This window comes from Rhinolophus ferrumequinum, chromosome 3, assembly GCF_004115265.2.
Source record: "Rhinolophus ferrumequinum isolate MPI-CBG mRhiFer1 chromosome 3, mRhiFer1_v1.p, whole genome shotgun sequence".
In the NCBI taxonomy this organism is placed as follows: domain Eukaryota; kingdom Metazoa; phylum Chordata; class Mammalia; order Chiroptera; family Rhinolophidae; genus Rhinolophus; species Rhinolophus ferrumequinum.
In genome coordinates, this window is record NC_046286.1 from 1228133 (window position 1) to 1252067 (window position 23935).

Here is a 23935-nt window from a genome sequence, read left to right on the forward strand (position 1 = left end):
GGAAATTGGCTGGATCCGACCCGCAATCTGTCTTTCAACAGACCCTTCAGATGACTCTGATGAACCCTAAGGGGTTGAATGCCATTATTCTCGACCCACACCACAATATACCCATCCTTCCTCTCCCCGCAAAATGTAATATACTCCTGATTTCTAGTTTCAATAGCAGAACTTCCTATTTAAATTCTACCCCTCCATGTTCTATTCTCCAAAACCTGTTTTCCCAGGCCCTCAATTTAATACCTGTCCTTAAAAACTAAAAACAGTGGTGGGCAGGTGGCTCAGTTGGTTAGAGCGTGCGCTGTGGGTAACAGGGTTGCCGGTTCGACTCCCACAGGGATGGTGGGCTGCACCCCCTGCAACTAAGATTGTACAACAGCAACTGGACCTGGAGCTGAGCTGCGCCCTATGCAACTAAGACTGAAAGGACAACTTGATTTAGAGCTGATGGGTCCTGGGAAAAACACTGTGACCCAATAAAGTCCTGTTCCCCTTCCCCAATAAAAATTAAAAAAAAATCTTTAAAAAGGAAAACCACACTAAAAAGCACCTTACCTGGACTCTCCATCTCCTACCCACAGGCCTTTTCGTCTGACTCTGCAGAGCTGTTTGGGGAGAGCAGTCTGCACTCTGTGCCTTTTTTCTTGCTTCCTACTTTCTCCCCTGGAACTGCCCTTAAGAGGAGCTACCTGCGTTTCCCTGCTCTTGGACTTTTCCTTCAGCCCTCTCCCTGCTCTTCTCACACCCACCCCACGGAAAGTTCTTCCCTAAGCAACTCGGCAGGTCAGGCAGGTCCTACTGAATCGCTGTGCCCTCATGCCATGGTCTGCAGCTCCGTGGACCTGCATGGTACTCCAAGGCCCCTCTGCTTGCTCAAAGAATCCGACCCGTGGGACTTGTGTGTACCCACGGTGATTTAGAGTACACTTTCTCTCAGTACCAACACTGACTTGAAGGCACATGTTAGCTCAAGGACTGAAAAACACTCCACAAAGGTTTGTATCAATGTGCCTAAAACAGCTGATTATGGCTGAGTTGTTTTTAACAAGTCCAAACACACCAGGGGTTAAATAAGCTGCTTCTCTTTCCACTGTTTATTATTAATGTACAAAATATACAAAACCAAAAGAAAAAATACTCATCCTCAAATCCATTGTGGCTCTAACCCAAGACCCTGCACAAAACCCATCAATCCTGTTTTCACAGAAAACAACTGACGCCCAGACAGGTGAAGCACAGGGCTGGGAAAGGCCAGTCGCCTTGTTGAACCCACCCAGGAAGGCAGCTGGTGGGACTCACAGGTGGCTGACAGCGAGGGAGCTGGAGGCCTCACACCGCCAGGGTCCCAAGTGGGCGGAGGAGGCACACTAACCCCAAAGGCAGTGCATGTAGTGACGGTCAGGCCCAGCAAGCTGGGCTTCAGCTGATGAAGTGCTGGTCTCACTCAAGTTTCCAGAATGAGCTGTTTGCAAGGGTGGACCAGCGCACCGGCCTCACCCACGCCAGCTGAAACCTTCATTGGATGCAAATGTGAACTTGCCATCACTGAGCCCAGCACAGCCATGACGCAGACTTGGGTGTTCCCAGAAGGTTGCAGTCTTACTTGCGAAAGAACTCAGAGTGTGTAAAGCCTGTGTCGGGGAAGGGGTGGGGACGTGTTCCAGAACTCAAACCAGCCTGATTGAGCCCTTTCAGTGCAGTGGGATACACAATACCCCTTTTACCCTCTCCCCACCCCATGAGGAATAATGAACTTGGCTGGGACGATTTCATAAGTGCAGCTGATCCCATGTCAGTTCTGTGTATGTGGAGGACCCGCAATAGGAGGCGGAGGTGTTCTCCAGGATAACCAGCTTTAGGTTCTCAGGCATTAAGGGGAATACTGGAAAGGGCTTGGGGTTACAGGGCAAATCTCCTCAAAAAGTGAAGCCAACTGGGTCTCCTCTTCGGCAGTCCAGGGCACAGACGTGTGCAGTCTGTCCTCCCGGACCGGAGGAGAGTATGTACAGCAATGCGCACCAGTGAGCAGGAGCCCCCAGGACCCAAGCAGGTGGGAAGGGGGCCAGCTCCTCCTCGGCTGGGGAAGGGAATGGGCCTCACAGAAGCCATAACGGTGGAAGGAGCAAGGCTGCAGTCCACAGGGGTGTGGGTGGCGCAGGCAGCTGGTCCCTAGGGCAGGGGGGGCCCATTGACACCCGGGTGGTAGAAGGCACAGTTGTTCTCATAGCGGCAGTTGCCCTTCATCATGAAGTGTCGGCAAACAGGGCGGTTCGACATGTCTGTGGAAACGAAGGTGGAATGGTCAGACAGGAAGTGGCTAAGAGGTCAATGCCAGCCGCACCCATTCCCAAGTCCATGGCAGCTTGAGAACTGTCCTTCAGAGAGACATAGTCTTAGGGATTTGGGGACGGATCAAAGGGTAGGAACAGCCATGCATGCTGTGAACAGGTCACCTCATGTTCTGCCTGGCATAGCGAGTGGAAGTGACACTCCCCAGAAACGTGTAAGGACAACACAAGCCACGTGGGGGCAGGGACCATCCTCACCTCCTGCGTGGCTATGGCCTCCATCGTGCCCTCGGTGGCCCCCTCCTCCGTGGCCAGGGCCGTCATGGCCACGGTGTTCATGAGGCGGTGGCCCTCGATGGTCATGGCCTCGGTGACCAGGGACGTCATGAGGCCGGTGGCCATGGGGGCCCCCATGTCCAGGACCTTCATGGGGGCGATGTCCACTGCCTCCACCCATGCCACTGCTGGGGCCTTCGTGAGGACGATGGCCACTGCCACCGCCCATGCCACCACCAGGACCTTCGTGGGGACGATGGCCCCCTCCCATGCTACCGCCAGGGCCTTCATGGGGGCGATGTCCACTGCCGCTGCTCATGCCCCCACCAGGGCCTTCGTGGGGACGATGCCCACCACCTCCAACCATGCCCCCACCAGGGCCCCCTCGTCCATTTGGGGGTCCTCCTCCAGTGCGACCTCCTCTGGCCCCTCGAAATGGAGGAGGAGGAGGTGGCGGTTCGTTTCCTCCTCGGCTACCACGACCTCTATGGTATGGTCCAGGACCTGGTCCTGGACCCCCCCTCATCGGGCCACCCCGCATGGGGTCACCAGGGCCATCCCAGAAGGGATCACCCCCCCGGGGAGGGGGTGGGGGCCCCAGGAGACGTGGACCCACTGGCCCACCGGGGCCCCCAGGGCCTCCATGGGGACCTGTTGGGGAAAGAAAGGGAGACAGTATTAGCTACCTGCTACACTCAGGAGCTGCCATCTCCCACCCTCAACCACCTCCTATCTTTTGGTCACTCCTATATTATTACCACGCCAACTTCACTCACCACCTACCTGGCATAGGTCCCCCAGGGCCAGGGGGGAAGTGCTGCATGCCCTTAGGGCCCCCAGGGCCTCCTGGTGGGAAACCATTGGCTATTGGACCAGGGCCTAAGAGTCCATGTGGCACTGTTAATGAAAACAGGAGTCAGTCAGCAAGAGGATTCTAGAAGAGTGACCTGCCTTCTCACACAGGTATGCCCAACTGACCCTCAAAGACCATCCTGGCAGAGCAATGCTCTCTCGGTCTAGCCAAGTCTGGCCCTCCCAACTCTGGCCACTGAGCGGCAGTACCCCTGCTTTCCCCAACTCCACTGCAGGCTTCCCCCAACCCCCACCCCTGGGCTGGCCCTGATGTTTACCTAGCATCTGCTTGATCTTGTCTGAATAGTCTGGTTGCTTCAGCAGCTCCTCTGAGGGATGACTATTTGGGCTACCCTGTGAGGCAAGGTCAATGGGGGGCCAGGTCAACAGAGAGCAACGTTAACCAGCAGCAGAGAAAGGGAGAGCCATAGGGGAGGTAAGTGGGAAGACGAGGCCAACTGGGGTCAAGAGAAGTGAAGCCCCTGAGAAAGTGGAAAGAGGAAGGAGGGCTCGTACCATGATGGAGGTGAGGATCTCCTGGACATTGATGCCACCTCCTCCAGGACCCTGGGGGCTCTTGCCAGCACCCATGCTGCCCATAAGATTGGCCAGAACAGGAGGCAACTTAGAGCCACCTGTCCCATCAGGTGAGCCACCGGCCTCTCCAGGCTCCAGGGTCTCAACATACGGGGTCTCATCCATGGAACACTCCTGAAAGCAGAACAGAACAGAGGACTGACTACAGCATGAACTGAGTCTCACATGAAAGCTGCACCCACATCGGTCACCCTGGCCCCGATCACCACATCACACTCACGCACCTCATCTAGGGGGATGAGCTTCGGGGGTATAGGTTCGTAGGGCTCAGGATCAGGCTCGTGAGGACTATCAGCAATGCCCAGGTGATGAAAAACAGAACAAGAGTCAAATGATTTATTCAGGCCCTCAAATTTCTCCTAACCCCCACCCTCTATTACCCCAGGGCGTGCTGCCCTCAGGGGTCCTAGTACTCAGCACCCCAGGGCATGGACCCGTACCGCTCACCTTTCCTTGTTCAGGAAGAGCTCCTGAAGGATTCCTTTCTCCCGCTCCGCCTGGATGTATCGCTCCTGGCTGTTGCTTCCAGGGCTGACAAGAGGAGAGGGCAGAACCAGGGGCCGGGGGCACACCCAGGGCACCTTCTCCTCCATGTTGTCGTGGCTCAGACGCCGGGCTGTCTCGAACGCATGTCGGTCTGACAGAATCTCTCGCTTAGCTGCCTCCCCAAAGTCCTTGATCTTATTCACATTTACTACCGGCAAGGAGGAAAAAAGCAAGAGGGAACAACGTAAGCACAACCATGTCCTTTTTAAATACTCTCCACCCACCTATTATATAGGAAACTTGACCTCTAACCTCGTTCAGTTTCATCCAGTTCAAAATAGAAATACTCTCTCAGTTTGCCCTCCTCAGGCCACGTCACGGTTTTCCTCTTCCTGCCTTTCCGGGTCAGCTGGCTGGGATCCCCAGGACTCTCCACTGGCTTAGCATCCAGAGCTCCTGGCTCCAGAGAGGCTGTAAGTAGGAGACATTTCAGACCCAGGTCCCTCCTTTCAGAAAACCCCCAAACCTGAACAGTTTCTATCCTTACCTGTATCCATGAGCTCTGGGACTTCCACAGGGGGAACTGGGGTCCCTGGACGTTCCGTGTCCATAACCTCAGGAGGTGCTGGCTCTGGGGAAGAAGGTTTGGCTGTGCTTGGTTCTGTGCTTGTTTTCCCTTCAAATGGGCTTGGCTATTGTGAAAGAAAAGAAGTTAATGAGCTGACAGGAAAACCAAGGCCAAGGCAAGGCAATGAGTCCAGCGTCCTAGGCAGGGTCCCCCAACCGTTACTAACAATGAATCTCTGTCTCTGTTGCTGCCCCACCACCCCTGTCTACACCTGAGGCAAACTCCTCTTGTCCTCCCCAAGCAGTCCCCGCCGCGGGGCCCTTCCTCCAACTTCACTTAACAGCCTTGTCATGACACCGACTGCGCAGGGCCCATACCTTGGCAGCTGTAGGTGACAGCACCTTCTTCTTCTTCTTAATTTTGATGCCTGGAACAGGGGCTGAATTGAGCGCATCCAGAAAGCCCAGGCCCTCCATAGCTACAAAAGGAAAAAGCGTAAAATGGAATCATCAGACCTCCTTCACAATCCTAGTCTCATAAATAAAGTCTGGGCAGAAAAATGGCTCAATGGAGACCCTGCTTCAACTGAGGAGACAATAAGCGCAAGGTGAGCAGGAAGCATACGCAGGATGATTTACACAAGAAATTCTGGGAGTGTTCTCTTTCTATTAAAGGCAGGCAGGCAAACCATGGCTTTGGATATGAATCAGAGCTCAGGTAAGTGACAAAGCCAGCCGCTGTGGACATGACAGATTACGCTGCCAGCCAGGAGCGCCCTAACCAGTCACTGAAGAACACACCTCCCAGCTCATCTCTAAAATTACTCCTAAGTAATCCTAGGAAAGGAGAATTTCAGAGGTGCAAAAATTAACTCTTTTGCTGCGTTAATTGATTTCAAGTTTTTTCCCCCCAAAATGTGTCAGAAATCCACAAAAAACAAAAAATTGATATTTTGACTATTTTATGCATTTAAGAACAATTTGAGCTGCTTTGTTTATAAATGACATTATTTTTCTGTATAAAAACTCCCTATTGTTATTCATTCTTGAAAAACACAAAAATATAGAAAATGTACATCTGCTTTCCTAAAGTTCCTTTCTGGAAGTTTCACATGCAGTCAGCAGATGGAAATATTCATTTGGATACACACCTGACCGTGGAGGCAAAAGGGTTAAGACACCAAGAAATCAAAGGAAAATGGAGGAAGTCCATGGAGAGAAGGAATGCTCCCACACACTCATTCCCATGAGGAGTTTGCTCCCAATCAAAGCACATTCCCGCACTTCAGACTCACGCTGTGGAGGGATGATCTTCACTTTGATCTCTTTGGTGGCGTTAGGTGTTGTGTTGAGGGGCTTGTATTTCTTCTCTGCAGGGGGCACCACATCTCCTGGAGCAGCTGCTGAGCTGTTAGAAGAGGAACTGTCAGCACTGCCCACTCACTCTTCCTCCTGTCCTCAGACCAGCCCATGGAAACCCAGCACGCACCTCTGCCGTTTGAGCGGGATGGGCTTAAGGTTGTACTTGTCAGAAACCACCACCGCACTGGCGTTCTTCTTCACAGGCACGAGAGACGGGGTCTCCAGCTCTAGTCCTGGGGAAGAGACATGGTATGGGGCTCAACTCACACCCACCCTCCTGGCTGTTCTTCTCTGGTCACCTAGCCTTGTATAACCTCCCGCCCAGTCTTCCCTCTTTTACCATGTCATACATCCAGCTATTCCACCACAAGGCCCTGGGCCGGCCAACAGCCTTACCAGTGGAACGGAACTTGGCATGACTGGGTGCTGTGGTTCGAAGAGACTTGGGCTTCTCCTTTTTCTTCTCCGGGGCCTCCTCAGCCCGGGGCTCAGCCTTCACTTCAGTTAAAGGTCGCTCAGGAGGGGTGGTTCGACCCTTTCCCTCTTCCTTCCGTTTTTTCTTATCTTTCTCTGTTGTGGAAAAACAAAGCAGAAAAAGATTTCATGAGGCTGAGGGCACTGAAGGCCACATTTTTTTGCCCCAGAGGGAAAGAGAAATCCAAGGGCTGGGACTTGGGAGCTTACCAGCAGGCTGGGTACTGCTCTGGGAGCGGATGACAGCCATCCAGTCGCTGACGAGGACTGAGGCCAATTTCCGGAGTTCTGCAGGTGAGAGAAAGAGGAAATCCCCATATAATTTAAAATGTTATTCTCCCAGTAACAGAAAATAGAGATGTTTGAACATTACAGAGTACGCTGTAAATCTACACCTGTTGCTTCATATACATCTCATGTCATTGTTACAATAACCCAAGGATTTTAATCTTCCTTCACAGACACACAAGCACAGAGATTAGAGTTACCAAAGCTAGAAAGGGCAGAACGAACCCAGCACCCCTGCTCTTCCCCTAACCACATGTTAAAAGAACAGAAACTAAAATTAGATTTTAAAAGAAAATGTATTATTCTGTGTTGTCCTAAAGGCAAATTTAACGCAAGTTTCAAGGAAGCAGATTTAGAGCCATCTTAAAAAAGATTTCCTAGGCACTTTTTTCCCTAGAATGCTACTAGGGATGGCTTTTAAAAAATCAATTGAATGTAGAAAAGATGAAAAGAGAGCTTAAAAACAGACTAAGTTACGGTAGCAGAGTTTATCGAGAGAAAAAAGATCAGAGAATTTAAAGGTAGAGAGTAAAATTTGTTTCTAAATATATGAAAAAAAGTAACTTTGTAGCTCTTTCCTTTTGTACTTGGCAAATGACATCTCTTACCTTTGGCGCCTCTCGCCACTTACAGACTCATTTAATAACAGATTGTTGTAAAACATGAAAATCTAACTTTTAAAAAGTCACACAACTGGCAATTTCTGTATCTAAGGCAACATGAGCCCCAATGCATCCCCAATGCAGGGATACCCTAAAACCTTTTTGGAGCAATAGATACCATGGTCCAGTGAGACTTTACTACAGTCAATAAGGAATGTACAAATTTCAGCATCTAAAGGAAGTACAGAGTAATAATTAAATCTATATTCAAAGAAGGCAGCATAACTGAGCCAGCTGGAAAACAGGGAAAAATCAACCTGACAGTGAAGAAACAAAAGATGGGCAATGATTTAATGGGCTCTTCTGTGTTACACGTTATATTATGTTAAAGATACGCTGACATGTCGCAAAAATAGTGAAGTGCTCTGTATCAAAAAGGACCTAAAAACTTGGCATTAATACAACAAAGGAATGGGAAGTCCAGGAATGTTTTTCACTTAAACAATATTGTATCTCAGGAAGTGTTCCCATTGTTTTCTCCTACAGCTAATGGACCTTCAGATAGGCTCACCCAGGCCTAGATGCTCCATCTACACCAAACGGCCGAAGCCTCTTTCCCAAAGGACCTAGCATACCATTCCCTTACGAAAAGAGCAAACCTGAACTCTGACGAGGGGATCAAGCTTTACCACAATACTGTTCACCTGCTGGACACTAGTGTCTTGTGCTCCTGATTTATATCTTTGGATACAAACCCTTGGGTACAAACCCTTTTCTGCTCTAAAGAAAAGGTTGTGATTTCAGGAGCCAGGCTCTACCTTCAAGGCAGAACTGTCTGGCCTTCGCCAGGAGGTCTGAAACCCTTCGTCCTAGAAAAGGGAAGAATCTGTTGCTATCAAAGCTATGATACACTCCAGGAGTCGGACTCTGCTAGGCCCTTCAGGAAGGCATCTATTAGTAGGACTAGTACCTCTGTTATTAGCAGAGTAGACATCGCAGGTCCCAGAATATACGGTGTTTATTCAGAAAAAAGGAAGTCAGTGATGATGAGACACTCTAGGATGACACTATTTCCCCCAAAGAATTTTAAGTGTCTGACTTTTACACCAAGAGATCTTAAGAATCAGCTTCTAGTTAAAGTATGGGACCTTGTCTTACGCTCATGAGCAGAGAAATGGACAAATCCCATTCGGAATTGAGAGTAGGAGAGAGGGGACAGGTTAGAGGAAGTACATTTTTAAAAGAAAAAGAAAAGCAAAGGGAGGTAGGAAGAGAAAGGAAGGTACAATCCCAGGATGGGGAGAGAAACAAAGGAAGCTAAGTGGAAGTGATGGAGGCAGGCCCAGGACAGAGAGGAAGGACTGGCCCCTACCTTCATCCTCACTCGACTTGCTCAGTTGCTTCACCAGTTTGGCTGTATTGTTCTAGGAGAGACAAGGAGCAGCAGGAAGGTAAATGCCAGAAGGACAAGAAGTCCACTCGGAGCTCACAACCCCCCAAACTCACTCACAGACTCTTAATAGACCTTTAACAGCAACTAACACTAACATTGTACTTTCCCCTTCACAAAACCTTTGTAGATACAGTCTTACTTAATCTTTAGAACAATCCAGTTAGGTAGGTACAATTATTCCCATTTTATAGACGAAAACAACTGGGGCTCAGATATATGAAGTGCCTCGAACCACATGCCTATTAAAGGAGATAGATTTGTACCAAGTCTTCTTATTCCAAATTCCTATTTTTCCTACCATACTCCCCCACGGGCTAAGATCACTGTCCGGTCAGGCAATGTGAGTTTTTCATGTTACACTACACCAAAAAGGACGCACTTGGATGGTAAAGACTGAAGGTACCTGCTTGAGATGGTCCACAGTGAGTGGTAGATGCTGCAGGGTCAGGAGAATTTGCTGCAAAAGGGGAATGTTGTTGGTTGTCTTTGAATACGTCAACCAATTGTTAAGAAGTTTGTAGCCACCAACGTCAATAAACCTGTAGGCAGGCAGGAGGAGAATATGTAATGTCCTCCTATGTTTTAGAAATACCACATCCCACTCTCAGTTCCCCATCAACAACCCAGGAATCCCCTGCCTCCCCTTCCCCACCTTCTAACTACGTCTTCCCATCCCAGCCACCCCGATTCCCACTTACTTGACCAGTATTTCTGGTGAACGGGTCTGCAGGAGAATGTTCAAGTAAGTGCATCGACTCACCATCTTTCGTGCTTCCTTCATCAGACTGTAGGGGAGAGGTTAGGTTACAAGAGAGCACCAGACTGCCTCTGTCAGCAGCAGAGTCTCCATCTGCGGGACTGCCTGGAGGTCCCTGATGACTTGGGACTTTGCTCCACAGTGGGAGGGTCACCTGGGCCTCCAGGAGGATGGGATGGAATCAGAGTGAAATGGAAACCCACAGGAAGACGGAGAACTGAGGAGACACTGAAGTCTCTGATCTGGGGAGGTGAGCATCACTGCTTTGAATACACAGGACACATTTGATTCTAATTCCAGGTGGGGAGCCCTAGCCCTCAACAACCAACCCTTAGTACCCTGTTCAGGACTGGCTTAGTCATTTGCTTCCCCTGGGAAACTTCAGCATCCTGGAAGGAAAATGAGTTTCGGTATGTCGAACGTGACCCAAAACACAACAAAGAATGTGGTCACGTGACTCCACGCTTCCTTCCTTCCTAAAGGTGACTCCCTTGAGACTGTGGCTATCCAAATATCTACATCCATTATGGCAAGGAACCAAGGGATCATCTTTTCCTACCACTTATTCTAAAATTATTGGATTTGAATCCTATTCCTTTACTGATTTTCCCCTTCCTCTCCAGGAACACTCGGTCCTGTCTGCCTTGATTACAGCCATATCACAACATATAACATCCTCTTCTCACAAGGAATCCAAAAAAGGGTGGACTCACCTGAAGATCTTGGAAATCCCATCCACACTCTTGACTTCCCCATCTCGGTTAAGGAAGCTATCCAGGCCCTTGAGAAGCTCTTTGGGGTCTATGGGACCTGAACCCATGATCGAGGTTTCTAAAAGGACAAAACAAACCCACAGAATAAATGGGTGGCAAGGAGAGTCCCAGTATGCCTTCTAATAAATTCTACTTCTACATTTGACAAAATATAGTGACTAATTATTCAATCTATATTCAACTACACTCACCATTTTCAAGAAAAACCAACACAGACCATTGTCACCACTGAGAAAATAGCCCTGGCCAATTAAGCATGGTGTTCCTCATGACTGAATGGAAAAACAATTCAGGTGGAGGACTGGAGCAGCACCTCTCTCCCGCTCCCAATTACAACCTTCCTAGGACAGCTGAACTTCCTTAGATTGTATTAAAATTAAGATTTACACTCCTGTAAGAAAATGCTCAACTCTCCAAGGCATTTTTGCTTATTGTTAAGTCCTGTCGCTTCCTTGCTGGTAAATATCATTTGAAAAACAAAACAAAACCAACTTGTAAGACCTGGGCCAATCTTGGGTGCTTGGGCTAAATGTCTTCTAAGATTAGTCATTCCTTTTTATCTTAGCCCATTAAGAGTCATAATTACAAGTGGCAGGATATGTTCTGCCTACACCAGTAGACAATCAACTAAAGTGCAGGTGACAGAGAAGAAACAAAATTTGAAAAAAGAATCTCTCCCCAGGGGAGGTGTGGGTAGCTCCCAGAAACGGAGACAAATGGATGCAAAGAAGTCAAGCAGGTCCTTCTAAGCCTTGAATAGAGTACCACTCACTAACCAAACACTGCGTAAGTTTTTATTGTTTCAAAGTTAAGGGCAAGATTGGTTTGTGGTTTCAAAAGCAAGGATGCAACTCTGGCCCCCTAATCCCCCGCGCCCCCCAAATCATAGCACCATCCAAGATCCCCAAGAAAAGCCTGAAATTAGAAACCATGGAGCCAAAAAGAATAAAGCTAGAAGCTGGAAAAATGCCATTAAATTTTAAGTAGCTACTTTAGACAAGGTTAGAAAAGGAGTTAATTAAAAGTTAAACTGCTGTTATGGGACAGTATGAAGCAATTTCTAGGCCAGAACCCAAGTTCCAGAAATGTAATTAAGAATCAACATAGTTCGGATTGGTATTTTTATCCACCATGCCTCTAAACACCGGCTTCTGAGAACCAAAAGAGAATTCCACCTCAGTAGTATCTGCATTTGGGAAATAAGGTTAACACTGGGTTGGTAGGAAGGGGGCAAGGAGAAAACCCTGCATCCTGCTTCTGGAAGTTAACAGACACTATACACGAGCAGAACAGTGGGAAAATCAGCGTTTTACAAAGGTGACTATATTTTGTGCAGAAAAGAGAACAGGTTTTTTATAAGAAATTATTAATTCTATTTGTTCTCAAACCAAAAAACGAACAACTGTTAACAATTTCGGCCTTTTAGTCCTCCCAACAAAAAGGTAAGTTAATTTCTAAATCAGTAGGTCCTAACAACTCAGGCAAGAAAAGGCAGAAGCAGCAAGGAGGCTTGTTCTTGAAGCTGAATAAAGGGAGGAGATGAGCTAAGAAATGCAGAGAAGTGCGCAGATCTGGTTTAACTGTGCGGTGACTGCTGCCCTGGAAGAGCCCCAGGACAGGCAGAACCTGAAGTCAGAGAGGAAAACACTGTAGATAGAATACCAGGCAAGACTAGAAGCCCCTAGGGCCAAATCCACTGAACTGGTGATTGTTATACAGAAATAGACACAGGGATAAAGGAATTTTTCCCATGTAGTAAGACACTATCATATATAAACACTATAAAGAGAGAGAAACGATAAAGATATATAGAACAGATTTCCCATCTATTGAAGACTGAAAAATGAACGAATCCAAATACATATTAGCAAACAAGGTAATATACAACTTGACAAAAAGCCTTCCATTAAACTAACATCACTTCAAAACAGCCCCCCTAAATACAGCTAACTCCACTGATTTAAACCCAGAATTGAATATACATCACTTTGGAGAACTCCTATTTATATACCCAACTACCAGCTAAGTCAACAGGCCTGCCACCCCTACTTCCTTCAGAAACTCAAAAAATTATCACCTGAGCTCAAATGTTCCTTCATTTAAGAGGGTGGAGGAGAGACAAATTACTATAAAGCTAAGTTGTCTAGTGCCTTCTGCTGGGAATGGGACCAGGGACTTGTTCATTCCCATTCGTAACAAGCCAGAATAGTGAAGAGAAGCTACGAGACAAAGCAGTAGAAAATGTTATTCATTTTCCACTATTCTTTTCCTATATAATTTTGAAAATAAACAAAACTAAGTTTATCTCATGAGCACCAGTCATGTGATCAAAATGTTAAGTGGGTTCTCATGATGGCTTTCCTACAGGGAGATTAGCTTTGACTCATTTTAAAGTCCCCAAGTGTCTTGACAACCTGATTTCCTTCCTTCGAAGTCAGTACATTTTGAAAGAAGTCCCAAGGCACTCAAGTGGAAAGGAATGAGCCTAAATCCTTGGCACAGGCCTCCAGGAGAGAAGGCGAGTGAGTTAACCAGGAAGAACGAGTGGCCAAGTGTCAGAACATCACCTAGTCACACATGGCGCCTGGCCTGGAAGCCTGAGGAAGCTTTCTGGAGCCAAAAACAATCCAGGGCATGATATATTTTAATTCCCTTGAATGTAGAACATACAGGAGAGACAGGAGCAATCCCTGGCCTGACTCCACCACATCCTGCACTGTGTTCCTCACGGAGGATGCTGCAGGCAGACCCGCCCTAGTGGCTGACACAGGCACTGGCCAGTTTTCTCCTATTCTTACCAGAGATCAAATTTTAAAGTCCACAAGCGGCACTGACTCCTGCCTCCAAAATGAATTTTACTTGAGCGTTGATCAATTAAATAGGGTGAAAAATACTTAGTTTGGCTGAAGTTGTTCCATACCTATCACCAATAAAACAGAACTGGATTGGTTCAGGACAAAAATTCTACACCAAGTCAGAGCCCTTTTCAAAATACTCCTCTAATCAAGGAGGAAGGAGTCAGTTCCCCTTTAACTTGGAGACCTCAGCACTTGGGGAAATGAAAATGTTTCATACCCAACTCCTTACATTCCGCTTCCTTTCCTGTGTTTCAGGCATTTCCTCATACGACTCAATAGCAGACTGAATTATGTCTCAGGTGATTCATAAGGTTGTACCTCTTCTAAGTAGTAAGCCCCTATCCCTCAGTCATTTTTAAAACTTGGTACATGATCTCCCCAAAAGCTTATTTGTAAAACTCAAACCCCCGCTCCCTCCAACCCCATCCCAATAGGAAAGGATCCCAGAATAGAACACTGGCCGAAAACTACAAGATCAGGTTCTCCGAGGTTTTCTGGATGTATTTGGTTTCCCTAGAAGACTTTTTTTTTCCCCATCTCCCATGTTATGGAACATCTTCTTTATTAATCCCCTGCTCACTAGAGATCAGGAACCCCAGTGGGCAGAATGTTCAGCTCCCAAGGAAGGTATGCTGCAGAGGCACAGGGCAAACTGCTTAAAAGATAAAAAAACTTGTCATCAGTAGACATGTGGAAGTGTCCCTCCCATCCAATCCAGATTAGTAATTTGAGAATCCATACCCAGTAGAAAATTAGCCCTGAAGTCTCACCCAAGTCACCACAGGGCCACTGTACAAAAAGACTCCCCCATTCTGCCTAGAACCTCCACGCTTCAAAGTAGGACTTTAAAAAAATGAAAAATATATGGAGAGTCAGACAGATTTGACTTTGAAAAAGTTGGAGGAGGAAAGAAAGGGACAGGATACCCAATTCCACTCTCAGACAGGGCATGGCTTTCGAACATGCACCAATTGCCATAGCACTGCATGAATTGAGAAATGAAGACATTCTCCCATTAATGTTTTTAAGGAATTCCTTTTGGAAGGTAAGGAAAAAGAAATTCAAAAAAAGGTGGCTCTTGGGAAAAAAGAAATGAAGGTTGTGAAATGTAATACCAGAAAGGTTTTGCTTACCAGAAACCGTAGCTTGATTCCCCCTGCCTTGAGTTTACAACTGCAGCCTCCTTTCCTAAAGATTCACTTCTCATCCTAGCACCAATGTACAGGAGCTAAGCAACTGGAGAACGTGATACAGCACTGAACACAAAGAGTTTACCCCCAAACCTTAAGGCGGGAATAAGGGTGACTTAGAAGAAATTCCTCAAATACCCACCTTCCCCCGCCCCATACAAGGTGACCAAATGCAGGACGCCCAAGGACTGGTTCCTGAGCAGAAATGGCACATTTCAGTGTTATTAGGCCCCATTTGTCTCAAGTTACCTTCACAAGCCCTTGTCTTTCCCCAGTATCCCCCAACACACATATATACACACAAGCTCACACACACTACCCCCAAAAGCTTCCGTCTTAAAGGTATAGTTGGTTTAACTGGTTTTCGACCCCTAGCAACTGAAGCAGGGAAAACTTCCAAGCAAGCAGTTGTGATGAGTGAAAGATGAAAATAAAAGCAACAGCCTGTTAAATATACAAACTAGAGCTGCCCAAGGAGATGTACAGCTTGAAGACCTCATTCCTGTAGGCTTTTTCCCTTTTAAAATAAAGGCTATAAAAGGTAAAATTATAAGGAAAATGTCTTTTCCTGGCTGCGTGCACAGGAGTCCAGGAGGCATTTGCTCAGGGGTGGAGTTTCAAAGAGGGTGGAGAGACAAGAAAGCTGATTACATCACCTTTCAGTGCTGCTCCTCCCCCTTGACCAAGTTTCTAGGGCGGCCCTATGCTCTGGACGGCAAAAGAAGAAAAACAAAGAAGCAGGGACGCCATTTTGTAATGGAGAAAACTTTAAAAAGCTATTCCAGCTCTGCCGGTAGCTAATTACATGAAAAAACACCCTTAGTTTAAAAAAAAAAAAAAAAAAGAACGAACGAAAACCAGTCCCCCCATCCTTAAGTCTCTGAGCTATTTTGAGTAAGAGCGTTGTGAAAATAAAAGCAATTAAAATATTAAAAATAACAATTTTCTGCGGGGAAGAATTGAATTTGCAATTAAGGTTCAACCTACCATCGACCACCCCCATCCTCCCTATAAAGGCAAAGGGGGAGGACTTGGACCCCTCTCAACAAATAGGGTTGAGATAGGACAAGAGAAAAATGGGAGACACAACCTGCAAAACCGCTTGGAAGACAAAGGACAAGGAAAGTCGCCATATTGAAGCAGGGAAAAAAAAAATTCCTTTTAACGACACAAATTTTTTAAAGCTAGCATTCAATTGCACTAAATGGCTTTTAAATTATACTCCTGAATTTCACATTTCCCAACCTTTCCACCCTCTACTTAACTGAATTCCACCCCCCTCAAAAAGTATCAAGTTAAAATGTTAACCTTTTGCTTTTAAATAGCCTATGCAAACTGCAACAATTACAAAACATTTACTTCCCCAACTATTATCTTGTATGTACTGGCACTAGGATTATATTTTGCCCTGAATTAAGTGTCTTGCAATCTTTATTCCTAGATTGCCGCCTATTTTAACCACACAAATATACCCCAAGCATATTACATAAAAATTGAGAGGATTTAACAATCATCTTAAAAGTCATAGCCAGCTATTTCTCTCTGCCCATCTCCTTACCCTGCAATCTTTATGTACAGATTGCTCATTAATCTGGCAAATTGAAAGGCGCCCTGTTTGTCTCACACACAAAGAAGTGGGACTTCTGGGCCATGAGATCCACCGTCTTTTGTATGTGAGCTCATTAACCCTTTTGAAGACTGCTAAACGGGAGGAAAGTAACCATTCCCCCTTATAAAAAGCAAACACTATGGCTTTGGCAGTCTGGAAATTGGCTGGATTACCAAGGGTTAACCATCAAAATCCTCACTTTCTGGCTCTCCCTCCACCCTCTCCTTGCCTTCAGCAGGCAGGGGAGAGGTAGGTGGTAGAAGAGTACAAGACTGTTTAGACCCAAAGGCCCTTTTTAATGGAGATTAAGTGACCGGCTTGGTCCTTTCTCCAGTTCTCTATTTTGTTCTATGGTCTCATTTCTTCCTCTCATTATTTTTGGTTTCACAAAGGGAAACGTTGATTTCTTGTTGCAAGGCTCGTTTTTGAAAATTCGACACTTACTATCCAATTTTTTTGCGACGTCAGCACCTCGGGCTCAGGGGGGAGGGGGTTAAAATTTGAGAAAAAAATAAACCAACCAACCAGGACCCAAAACTCTTATTTGAGGGGCCTCATTGGATCAAAAAGTCTCTTAAAAAAATAAAGGCCAACTCAGTATTCATTTCCCCCCCACCCAACTCCATTTAGGGAGGGGGGGGTCGCAGAAAAAAAGTTCTGAGTGGATTCAAAAAAGTAAACGCTGGATAAGTGAGTTTGGGTGGGTTTGGGAAGGGAGGGTGGTTGATTATTTTTGAAGTTATGTGGTGACGGTCCTTCGGCCACAGATTTCAAGTCCCAAGCAGCGTGGGCTGGTGGGGTGGGCAAGATAGGTGGGAAGGGGCAGAAGACACAAGTGGTTGGGCTGGTGGCTGCTGTTTTCCCTTTCCCCCCTCTCTCAGGATCCTTTCAGGGGCTTAGATGTTGCTGCGGCTTGTTTCTTTTGTCCTCGTGGCCGGCCTGTCTTTCTCCGAGAAAACTCAAACCTGGGATAAAAGGAACACAAGGGAGAAAGATGTAATCAGTACGGGTTGGCTTTAAACACCCCAAAACTACCATCTTTGTTGTCCCAAACACCTCCACGTCCAATGCCGAACACAGCCGCTTTATATAAGTCATGGCTCCCAAATAAATCCATGCCTAACCCGTTTTCCAGTCAAACCTCTCAATAAAATTTCACCCTCTAACCGACAAATTACCGAAACTTACCTCTAAACGAACCCCAGAATGGCGGATGCCCGGTCCGGTGGAGTATTTTATACCGGGACGCCGCCCAACGCGCCCAAACGTGCTAGTGTAATTCCCTTGTCGCGAGACATTGTGCGCGAGGCGTGAATTTATTGGTCAACCCGAAAGACAACTCGCTAGCTGATTGGCTATCCTTCCTTCGCCTTCGCTCAGCCCACCCTCCCCTCCCCGCCACCCCTGGGACCTTTTTCCTCCTCCTTCCTGGGGGAAGGTGTGGGGGCCGCGTGCGCGTGACCTGACAGCCTAGCACCGCCTTTTCCTCTGTTTCCGCCACTTCCGTCCTCAAGAACATTTCTCAGCTTGGGTTGGTAGAACCAGGTATGCGCATGCGCAGTAGTAGGATCTCGGTCAAAATCGCCTTCAAAATTGTTTAAAACGCAAACTCTAAGTATGAGATCTAAGGATCGTAGTGACTGGTAGAGCAAAAATTCAATTTGGAGGCCGAATTTGATTGTGACGCAGTTGAAATTGGCTTCTCCACATGACCCCCTTTCTCGCTTCCGTCCTGACGCAAGTGCGTGGCTGCCTCCCGCATTGTAGGCTCCTCCTTGGTCCTACCCTAGTCAGTTTCTCGGAGCATGCGCAGTCACTTTTCCGGTCGTTCCACCTTCGGACGTATGTCAAGATGGCGGCCTCCGTAGTGACTACGCTGCTGAGGCGCCTTCCTAGCGTTTGGTCCTTCAGAGGTGCCTACGGAGTTCAGGTAACTCCTTGGAGCACATTTTGTACAACCCTAATTTAGTTATGTGTTTTTTAGGTTGTCGCTCCACTCCTGGGAATCCAGGAGCGGAGACTTTCTTAAGGATTTTTTCCTCGGGTGTCTAGGCAACACTTCGTTACCACCAGTCACCCTTTCCCCTCACCGTGCTCAAATCTCCGTGCATTTTTAAAATCCCGAGCCGAGGGCAAAGAGACAGGGTTAGAGTCATCCTCTTCCCAATTTATCGTGTCGGCTAAATAACTAAGTGAAGGAGTGGAACCCCCTCTCCCTCGGTCATGCACAGCCAACTCTTTAACTATGCAGATGGTGTCTAAATCTGTGATGCCCTGCAGTGTCCTTGAGCTCAGGGACACCATTTTCTATCAGCCCTACTATCTCCCAGTGAAGCCGGGATACATTCTCTGGACCTGATACAGGTTCCTCAGCCGTCTATGTCACTAAATCACTTTATTATGAGAGCATACATGAGAATTTAACTCAGCCCTTTGGATTGAGGTTTCCCTTCAGCCTCATGTACTCACCACCCTGGAGGTTCTTGGTAGGGCAGGGCAGGTTCTTGGTGGGGCAGGGTGAGATAGGAAGGATTGCCCAGCTCCACTCCCTAAAGTGGGACTGAAGAGTGGTGATGGGTCACCACGGCTTTAATGACAGGTCTGGTAGCTTTAAAGCTAGCATTAGGACTCAGCTTGTTCTTCCCTATGGAATGTTGACCTTCAACTTTGTATAAAACTGGGCAGCTCTGATTCTGGATTGGATTGAGTTGGAGACTCACTTGTCCTATGTATGCTTTCCCTGCCACACACTTCCAAGAAGCGAGACATCCTCCTTTTTTCTTTCTTCACCCTTTTCCCTCCACTGGACTCAATTTGACTCCAAAAGCATGACTATCTTATATGTGCCGTGTTTTTAAGTTGTCCTCTCAAGTAAGATTGCATCTCGGTCACCTATCCTAGTTATTTTCTAACATTATCTTCTCTTTCAGCATTGAGATAGGGAGAATGGTTGTTGTTGATCTCACAACAAAAATGGCCCAACAAAAATGCTACCTTCCATATATATCCCTGCTATATTCCATTAACACTAAGGGTGTGCACACCCCTTCTCCCTGAAGTGTCAGCAGCAAAATAATCGAGTCCTTCCTTGAATTCATTTTTTAATTTTTGCCCTACTTTTACAGGTTCCTCTCCAGACTCTTTGCACTGACGTCTCCCCTGAGGAAAATTCTTTACCCCCGGTTCCCATTTCCCCTTATAAAAATGAACCCTGGAAATATCTGGACTCAGAAGGTACCTCTTAAGTGGTGAAGCGGAGGGTCATGTGGGGTCTGAAATAAATGGGCAGAGATACCTGCTGCATTCTTACCGGTGTGGTCCTAAATTTCAGAATACCAGACCCGCTACGGTTCTCGCCCCGTCTGGGCTGACTACCGTCGCAACCACAAAGGTGGAATACCCCCACAGCGGACTCGAAAGACATGTATTGTGAGTTTCTGAGGGTGGCACATGGATGGGATGTAAAGTCGGGGTGGAGACCATAGTGACAGTGGCAGCAGCACTTTTTCTGACAGGGCTTGGAACATCTTCACCTGCCAGTTTCTTCTCTCTGCAGCGTAAAAATAAAGTTGCTGGGAATCCCTGCCCTATCTGCCGGGATCACAAGCTGCACATCGACTTTAGGGTAAGGAGAATCTTTTTTCCAGGATAAGAATTTAAAGCTTCTTTGTAATGTTATACAAATTTCCAGGGGTGCCCCACTCTTCATATCCCGGCACCCCTACAGACCATTTTGTACTGGCTTTCTGGCACTATAAAAACATCCCTCCCTCCAGCCTTTTGCCTTCTATGGATTATAGTGAAAAACTTCATCCCTTATCTGTGAAATTTATAGTCTAAATTGGGAGGCAAAAAAATCCTATTTCTGATGGGACAGCAATGCCCAAACTTTATGTATATCCATCACAATTATTAGCAAGTAGGTTGGGTTAGTTTTTTTCTGAAGTTTTCTTTATTTCCTTGTCATGTTGATGTTTGGTGGCATTCTGAGACTTGCAGCTGGAGGGCAGATACATGAAGCACAGTATAGAGTCTAGTTATTTTTTCAAAAAGCCTTCATTGTGAGAAGGACAAGACTTGCTCCTTAAAAAATTCAAAAACTTCTTAAAACTGAGCTTGCAGTGAAGGTATTAGATCAGAAGCTAAATGGCTGGTCATCAGTGAAGCTGGAGGGCATTTATGTATCAGTCAGCGGAGGAGGGTGTCTGACTGTTCTCAGGCCCCATCTGACACAAGTTGTGGAGGAGTCCAGTGGGTGACTTCTCAATTTCAGCTGTGTGCAATTGGTTAATAAAAAGGGATTCTAACCATTTTTTTTTTCTTTTTAAATTTTTATTGGGGAACAGTATGTTTTTCCAGGACCCATCAGCTCCCAGTCATGTCGTTGTTTTTCAATCTAATTGTGGAGGGCGCAGCTCACTGGCCCACGTGGAGATCGAACTGGCAACATTGGTGTTGTGAGCGCTGTGCTCTAATCAACTGAGCCACCCGGCCGCTCCAGTTGTAACCAATTTCATACAGTTTATAATGACATAACAAGGAAGAGAGAAAAGATTACAAATTTCATAGTGCAGATGATTCTGCCTGCCATTCTACTCTACAAGTATACCTGCTTTTTCCTTGGGTCTCACTTCCTGTGGTTAATTTGCAGCTGTAGAATCAGTCTATATAATTAAAACTGAAATTGATCTGAGTAAATATATATATTATACACAGCATGCTGTTACATACCTTAATCATTCATATACGCACACTGTAACGTATACTACATTTTCTGGGTGATTTCAGGGATTGCCACCTGACAGTCCCCAATTTTTTTGCATGAGGGCTGATTTTAGAACCTAACCCCTGCGGAAGAGAATTCTGAATGTAAGATGCGCATGTGAAATGGTTGAAAGGCAGGAAAGGGGAAATATTTGCTGGAATTTTCAAGAATGTGTTCAGTAAAGCGATGGGGCCAAAACTGGGACATGAAGGAGGGTAGCATCTGGAGAGACGGGTTAGGGTCGTCTGTAGGAATTGTGCATATTCAGTCTCTAAAGGTCTTGGTGCTTTCCCCTCTCTCTCTCATTTCTCCACTCTTTCCGCCACAGAACGTGAAGCTCTTGGAACAGTTTGTCTGCGCCCACACGGGTATCATCTTCCATGCGCCATACACAGGTTAGCCCATCACTCCTGTCACCATCAGAATAGTTTTTCCTGGGAGCACTTCTCGTTTATTCAGTCAGACGATAGGTATTTGTTTGGTGGCTGCCACCAGCATAAAAAGTGTGTTTGAGCCTTTTGGAAATCGTGGCTTAATGGAGATACTGACATGCTAAAACTGTTACATGTAGACAGAATTTACAGACGAGTGTCATTGTAAGCAAATGATCTAAATGTAGCTCTTAAAAATAAATAGTGATGCTTATTTCTTTAGGGTGTCTTCAGTTTTACAAAAAGCTTTCTCAGAAATTGACTATCCTATAAGTTCTTTTATACCATTGACCATTAATTGTAAGCTTAACAGTTCAAGATTAATCTATTCCTAACCACGGCCACAGGCCAAATTTGGCGACCCACTATGTCTGTTTTCATATTGTTTACAACTGCTTTCAGGCTACAACGGCAGAGTTGAGTAACTGAGACAGACACTCTAGGACCCACCAGGCCTAAAATACATGTCCCCATACAGAAAAATTTTGCCAACCCCTGCTCTAAAGCAAGATGAATTTGTAAAGAATAATCTGGACTTACCGTTTTGGGGATGGCAGCATGATTAGTGGAGTTCGGTTTGTCAGGGAGTTTTAAAGAGGAGTTTTGAACTCCTGTCAAACTGTAAAAAACTGAAGAAACTATTTTGGTACTCTCTGAGGTTGGCTTCCCCAGACCTGCAGTATTTTCTTTATTGAATTTTTCTCTTTGAATTGTCCTACCCAACCCTTTAACTAAGCACACTTGCCCTTTGACTTGTGTTCTGCTCCCTGCCTTGGAGCCTTTCCAATTAAATGGCTTTTCTATAGTGGCTGGACTCTCCTAAGTTTTCATCCCAGCTCAGAGAGAGAGAGGATTCTTCTCATTGGGCAGATGGAGGGACAAGCGCATGGAGGAGTCAGGAGAATAGGGTCATTGGATAGAGCCAGGTCTTCCAAACCCAGCCCTCCATCACCATGGAGAAGAGGTTTTATTCCTTATTTATGCCTTATAGAATGAGCACTGAGTTTCCTTTTTCTTCCCACAGGAGTCTGTATGAATCAGCACAAGAAGTTGACCCAGGCTATCCAGAAAGCCAGGGATCACGGTGAGTGTGAGAAGGGGCACTGAGCAGTTTTGGTAGGCTTCAGGAAGGGGATTGAGGGCTGGATGGGTATAAATGCTCCCACCAATCTGAGAAGCTAGCACCCAACACGCTCATCCCAAGAATCTCTTTCATCACTCCACTGTCCCTTGTTCCCTCTCCCGAGTCTCTTGTCATTGTCCTGTCCCCTTGTTCTTCCTCTTTCCTTCCCCTCCCCGCCCCCTTATAACTGTTGGTCTCAATGCTATAGCTAGATCCTAGGAGGATGTTTGTTCTTTGATAATTTTGATATATCAATTTCTGGCCCTGGGCTCCATGATACCTTTGCACAAATTAGGAAAAGGTACCCCTCCATTAGGGCAGATGCCACTGCGTAGGCCTGGTGCAGGGCTGCGCAGCTTGGTAGGCAAGAGCCCAGGCAGTGTGTCAGCCCACGCTTGTCCCCTTGGCCAGTTGGCCTTTGTGCATGTACATCCTTTCCTCCCTTTATAGCTTATTTTCATTACTGTCTCTTAATCTGAACTACCCCACCTTGCTCCCTTCCCTCACTCTCTCTCGCTCTGTTTAATCCCCTAGGTCTCCTCAGTTACCACATTCCCCAGGTTGAACCTCGGGATCTTGACTTCAGTAACTCTCATGGAGCTGTGAGTGTTACTCCGCCAGCCCCCACTCTGCTTTCAGGGGACCCCTGGTACCCATGGTACAACTGGAAGCAGCCGCCAGAGAGCGAGCTGTCCCGCCTTCGCCGGCTCTATCGAGGCCATCTCCGAGAAGAGAGCGGCCCCGCCCCTGAGTCAGTGCCTGAGGTGCCACCCACAAGCCGAGCTGAAGCGGCCCGGTGCAGGCGGGTGCAGGCGGGCCCTCGGAGCGCTCTGTAGGAGCTGTAGACAGGGAAGGCCGCCTGAGGGGTTAGGAGCCAACACCTAGGAATTACATGACGGGATTTCCTGTGAAGAATGGTGTCTTGTCTTGTGGCCAGTGGCTGGCTGGTCCAGGGCCAGAGAAAGGAAGTGGCTGTTGATGAAGGGGATGAATACATCTGAGGCTGAGGGAGGGCACTACAGACATCTGGGAAACCCTAACCCAATGGTGTGAAAAGATGGGCTCGACATTCTGTTGCTGTTTCAGACTTGTGCCAAGTCGGCTTTTCCACAATAAAGCTGTGTCTCCTGTGTCGGCTGACTGTCAGATGAATGGCATGCCTGTGGGGGAACGGGTGCTGGTGT

At 46.9% G+C, this 23935-nt stretch overlaps 2 protein-coding genes across 3 annotated transcripts; one reads left to right on the top strand and one right to left on the bottom strand.

Moving 5' to 3' along the window:
* Positions 1–625: 625 nt before the first annotated feature.
* Positions 626–17731, bottom strand: PPP1R10 (protein phosphatase 1 regulatory subunit 10). 2 transcript variants are annotated; one of them, XM_033102554.1, is made up of 20 exons: positions 17621–17731; positions 16877–17397; positions 10716–10833; positions 9944–10030; positions 9649–9784; positions 9165–9216; positions 7113–7190; positions 6825–6998; positions 6556–6661; positions 6362–6474; positions 5445–5545; positions 5047–5191; positions 4812–4970; positions 4461–4707; positions 4238–4301; positions 3933–4127; positions 3695–3770; positions 3348–3461; positions 2547–3215; positions 627–2279 (listed from the first exon to the last, which is right to left on the bottom strand). In XM_033102554.1, exons 3-20 carry the CDS (start codon positions 10820–10822, stop codon positions 2170–2172), a joined length of 2733 nt encoding a protein of 910 aa, XP_032958445.1. In that variant the 5' UTR covers positions 10823–10833; positions 16877–17397; positions 17621–17731; the 3' UTR covers positions 627–2169. The 2 variants fall into 2 exon arrangements, with proteins under 2 accessions (XP_032958446.1, XP_032958445.1); XM_033102555.1 differs by lacking the exons at positions 16877–17397; positions 17621–17731 and adding an exon at positions 14767–14785 and having other exon boundaries at positions 626–2279.
* A 475-nt stretch (positions 17732–18206) lies between these two features.
* On the top strand, positions 18207–23899 carry MRPS18B (mitochondrial ribosomal protein S18B). The gene is made up of 7 exons (XM_033102608.1): positions 18207–18362; positions 19558–19666; positions 19764–19861; positions 19989–20057; positions 21526–21592; positions 22653–22712; positions 23286–23899. Exons 1-7 carry the CDS (start codon positions 18285–18287, stop codon positions 23585–23587), a joined length of 783 nt encoding a protein of 260 aa, XP_032958499.1. The 5' UTR covers positions 18207–18284; the 3' UTR covers positions 23588–23899.
* The last annotated feature ends 36 nt before the right edge of the window (positions 23900–23935 follow it).

Coding starts and splice junctions, on each gene's coding strand:
- PPP1R10 (XM_033102555.1), bottom strand. CDS start 10,822: ATGGGTTCAGGTCCCATAGACCCCAAAGAGCTTCTCAAGGGCCTGGAT. Junction 9,217..9,648: donor CTGTGGACCATCTCAAGCAG/GTACCTTCAGTC, acceptor TGTCTCTCCTAG/AACAATACAGCCAAACTGGT. Junction 5,192..5,444: donor TGTCACCTACAGCTGCCAAG/GTATGGGCCCTG, acceptor CTTTCACAATAG/CCAAGCCCATTTGAAGGGAA.
- MRPS18B (XM_033102608.1), top strand. CDS start 18,285: ATGGCGGCCTCCGTAGTGACTACGCTGCTGAGGCGCCTTCCTAGCGTT. Junction 19,667..19,763: donor GAAATATCTGGACTCAGAAG/GTACCTCTTAAG, acceptor CCTAAATTTCAG/AATACCAGACCCGCTACGGT. Junction 21,593..22,652: donor CTTCCATGCGCCATACACAG/GTTAGCCCATCA, acceptor TTCTTCCCACAG/GAGTCTGTATGAATCAGCAC.